Below are 4,793 nucleotides of genomic sequence, written 5' to 3' on the forward strand. Positions count from 1 at the left end.
CCCTGGGATGCCTTGGTGACCTGGTACCCATATTAAGTGTTTGTGTGTGGGTTAGTAGCCACGGGTGTAGCTGCCTTGCTTGGATTTTAGCTGCTAGTGGTGAGATCCTGCCCATGAGGTAATTGCAATACGCTGTCTGTGAATCTGTAAGAATTTCGGGCTAGTGTGTGTTGCAGCAAAAGCAATCGCCACTTCTTCCGCAGCCAGGATGTCCTGGATAGCGAGTACTAGTCCGTCCATTGTTTTATATTCGTGCACTACCGCGACGGCCGTCATTCCCTGCTCGGGACCCGCAGCATCGACACAGAACACGCCCTCGCGCCCGCCGTAGTGCCTTTTCATAACTTTGGCTCGTGCTTGTCGTCTTGACTGGTGAAAGTCGGGGTACATATTCGCGGGTAGTGGCGCTGCCTTGAATTGTCCTCTCCATTAGGCTGGAATGTCGTTTTTAGCGTCTAGCTACGGGGACAATTGATGTTTAAATCAGTGAGGACTTGTCGGCCAGTCCAACTATTTTAAAGCCGTACCACCTGCGCCGTGAGGTGTGCCTCTATTAACTCATCTATCGCCTCGTGCACTCCCAATCGTGAGAGCCGGTCCGTCGACGTCGCAAGAGGGAGTCCCAGGGCCTTCTTGTAGGCTGTTCTGATTATGACGTCGAGGTTTTTGATGCCACCCTTCTTGAGGCGGAGGTAGGGCGCTGCATAGACGACGCGGCGTACGACGGAAGTCTGCACCAGTCGCAGACTATCTTCTCGCATCCCTGATTTCCGCGTTGTTATCCTGGCGATAATCCTGGCGACTTGCTCGCTCACGAGCCGTACTTTCTGGAGGGTGAGGAGGTTGTTGCTGTTGCTATTTATGTACAGACATAGTATCTTGAGTGTCTGAACTTCCTTGATGGGCGAGTTGTCAACGCGGATGTTGAAGGTGTCCTGATTATTGCGTTTACGGAAGACTCGGGAGAGAAAGTTAGTCCACACGCCCGTGCATAAAAATTCAGAGGACACTTTGACTGTCTAAAGTGAGTAGAGGCGAAAGCGTTTTCCGAACCACTTTCGCTGCTTCTATGGCACTGGTTGCGTCACATATAATTGAGTACTAATCACTAAGTGATCACAAATCATTAATTAATGTTGAATTACTGATTAATGCCTGAATACTAATCAACTGCTAATTAATGACGCTTAAGCTTCGCCTTTGGGAGTGGAACTTGACAGCGTGTTGTAGCGCTGCCAGGGAGTCCACGGGACGCCACCACCCGTTCGGCGCGATGCTTGCCCTTTGAACGGAACGCTTTCTGAGGAAAGTAAATAGCGCAGTAATTCTCTGTCATCTCATTGGACACCTGAACAGCACCGTACAGGAAGGAAGGAAGTGGGAGTGAAAGAAGACAAAGAGGGCCCGTAATGAATTAAATGAAATTTGTATTTGAGGAAAGGAAATTACGCAGTAAGTGTGTCACATATCTCGGTGAACACCCGTCAAAATTCAGGGGGGCACTTTTTATGCGAAGCATATTACTAGAGCTACACTACAGCCCGTCGAGCGCGGCGGTGGAGCTACCACCGTGACCACGTGACACCACGTGACAACATGACGTCACAGCAGAACAGAGATGGGCTGCCAGCTCGCGCGGTCGGCCGCGGATGGATGGATGGATGGAAAAAACTTTATTGTCAATTAATTGGTGTTCTTGACCCTTACGGGTCACTGGGCGCCGTGGTCGATCCTTGGTCCAGGATGCCGCACTTGACTGCTGCCATCGTGGCTCGGCGCACAAGGAATCGTTGCGCTTCCTCGTCCTCGCTGGCCAGCAAGTGCTCCCACTGCATCACACTCGGGTTTATTCTTGGCTCTAAGTCTGCCTTAGGGCAGGTCCATGTGATATGTTCTAGTGTAGGTTTACCCTGACACCACGGACATTCGTCTGCATATTGTGTAGGGAAAATCTTGTGTAGTTTGTGAAGGTGTGGGTAGGTACCGGTTTGTAGTCTGCGCCAGTCTACCGCCTCCTCTTTGGTGAGCCTTTTGTGTGGGGCTGGGTAGCGTTTCCGCTGACCCTTGTAATGATCGAGTATATCTGAGTACGTGGGGGTAACTGGGTCAAAGGTGCCTGTAGTGCAAAGTGCTGAGTCTGCTCGGTTGATGTATCCGCGGCGGTGGAGGCTCCACATCAGAGGCGCAGCGGCTGACCACGTGTCAACATGACGTCACAGCAGAAGAGAGATGGGCTGCCGGCTCGCGCGGTCGGTCGCGGCGGTGGGGCTCCACATCAGAGGCGCTGCGTGCTGCTGCTGGGGGTACATCAATGCAGTCTATAGGGAATGGTGGCGGTGGTGGAATAACTAAGGGTGTTTCCGATGTGCTTTCCATGGGTACCAAGAATGCTGTTGTAGCCGGTGCTGGGGCAGCGGTTGTACACTCTGCATTGAATTCACCGATGATCCCGTATATAGCTGCCACGGCAATCCTTGCTACACTTCTAGTGGTTGTATTAAAATGACCAAGTATTCAACCAAGGAAAGCCATGCATTACCAAGCCTAGCCATCAATATCCTTCGCATCTGACTAGGCTTAACATTAGCTAAGCCTCAGCCATTTTTTTTTACCTAAAGTGTGGTCACTGATGTGTGGTTAAGATGTTAAGCTTCGTCTCTAAGAGTGGAACGCGACAGCATCCTGCAACGCCTCCAGGGAGTCCAGAGAACGCCATTGCCCATTCGGTTGTACGCCTCGCTCGCCGGGAAATCGGTTTTTGAGGAAAGCAAATGTATCTGTCTCTCATATCTCGGTGGACACCTAAACATCGCCGGAAGGGAAGGGAGGAGCATGGGAGTGAGCGAAGACACCCTATTCACTAGACGCGCCTTTGTTCATTCCAAACCATCGAGCTGGCATGGCGGAGACATTCTACTTCCAGCCACCGAGCGTGACGGACGCAGAATCATGGGCTCCCACGGAGCGGCGATAGCGGCCGTTGCCGGCCGCGGAAACAGGTTTGCCAGCGACGCTGATAAGGACTACGAGATCGTTCTGCCTACCCTGCCCACCGGACGTGTTGTTTTAAACACGGTTTTTCTGCACGGCGACGTGCGTGTGCGACCCTACAGGGTCGAAGACTTCAGAGACGCCCTCGCTAACGTGGGTGCGCTCCCCGACGTCGTGGCGTTGGGGGCGTACCAGATTAACCACGTGTGGGCGGTAACCTTCAGCAGTGGGGATGCCGCAAAGAAACTGGCCGCCATGAAGGAGCTCGAGGTTAAGGGACGCCGCTGCATCGTCTTCGACCCAGAAGACCACCAGGTGAAGCTTCGCCTGCACTGGATGTTGCACGGCGTCGCCGACGAGGACATCCGGACAGCTTTCGCGGCGTTCGGCAACGTGACCGAGGTCACCCGGGAGCGGTGGCGCGTCGCCGGCATGAAGGAGAAGGGGTCCACCACGAGGACCGTGCTGCTAAAGATGAAGCCTGGCATGAAGGTGGGTGACCTACCCCACCAGGTTCGTGTCGCCGGCGAGTTGGCTCTCGTGGTGGTGCCCGGGCGGCCGATGCAGTGCCTGCGCTGCGGCGGGACGGGGCACGTGCGCCGTGATTGCAAGGTGCCCAGGTGTTCAAAGTGCCGTCGCTATGGACACTCCGAGGCTGACTGCGTGCGCACCTACGCGTCGGCAACCGGCCGTGTAGCGGCGAGCGACTCCGCAGAGCTCATGGACGTCGTCGAAGCGGAGGAAGCAGCGAGCGGTATCGACGACGCGGGCAAAACGGACGGGGTCGCGGTTCAGCCAGCTGTTGCAAGTAGCAACACCGACACGGCTGTCGCACAGGAGAGCGGGTCGCTAGCTGCTGACTCGCCTTCGACGCCAGTGCAAACGCCCAACGATGGAGCGAGCCCGCCCGTGCACGTGGACGTGGAACGCAAGGCGGCCAGCGAGAGCCACGACGACAAGGCCGACTCCCGCGTGAACGTCGGCGTGACTGCGCCTGCGAAGCGTTCGCACGCCGAGACCAAGGCGAACGGGGAGAAGGCAGCAGAGCCCAGCGTGGAGGAACCGCCGGCAAAGACGCCGCAAGCGCGACGGCCCAGCCTGCGGCCGCGCCCAAAGGTCCCGACTGACAAGCGTGGTGGCGACAAGGCGCCGCCTGACCAGGAGCACGTGCTCGCGCCGGGTGACACCGGCGGCGACGGCATCGTCTAGCGACATGCTGGACGCGAGAGGTAAGCACCATGCTTTCGGTCTCCTCTTCCTAAGTTAAAATGGCTTCTGCAACTCCGTTTAAAGTCGCCACCCTAAACGTTAGAGGCCTGGCAGGTAAAAGAAAACAAAGCCAGCTGTACCGACTTGTAACGGAGCAAGATATCGATATACTGGCAATGCAGGAGACCAAAGTCGACGGAGAGGAGGAGACCGGGAGCATGGTGCGACGTTTCACGTCTAGGTATTTTGCCGTCGTTAGCCATGCTGTAGGCACATCGGCTGGCTGTATTCTTTTTGTTAAGAAGTTGCCGGGGATAGAAGTACACGGTCATCATTCGTGCCTGTCGGGTCGATACGTGTCCATCGATTTTTCGCTCTGTAACATCGACTGGCGCATTGTTTGTCTGTATGCACCTAATGTGGTTGATGGCCGAGCCGCGTTTTTTGAAAGCGTCGAAGAACGGCTTCGCACGGACAGGCAGCTCATTGTTATGGGCGATTACAACTGTGTTCTTAGTGCGCGCGACAAGACAAGCGTCCGAGGTTTCAGGGATAAAAGCACCGAAGTGTTGTTACGAATGATTGTGAACTGC

At 55.2% G+C, this 4,793-nt stretch overlaps 1 protein-coding gene across 1 annotated transcript; it reads left to right on the forward strand.

Moving 5' to 3' along the window:
- Positions 1-2,933: 2,933 nt before the first annotated feature.
- Positions 2,934-4,200, forward strand: LOC149361477 (uncharacterized). The gene has a single exon (XM_089569516.1). The coding sequence runs from the start codon at positions 2,950-2,952 to the stop codon at positions 4,198-4,200; it is 1,251 nt and encodes a 416-aa protein (XP_089425642.1). The 5' UTR covers positions 2,934-2,949.
- The last annotated feature ends 593 nt before the right edge of the window (positions 4,201-4,793 follow it).

The sequence above is a fragment of the Amblyomma mixtum genome, chromosome 2 (genome assembly GCF_055824585.1).
Source record: "Amblyomma mixtum isolate Tamu chromosome 2, ASM5582458v1, whole genome shotgun sequence".
NCBI classification, from domain to species: Eukaryota; Metazoa; Arthropoda; class Arachnida; order Ixodida; family Ixodidae; genus Amblyomma; species Amblyomma mixtum.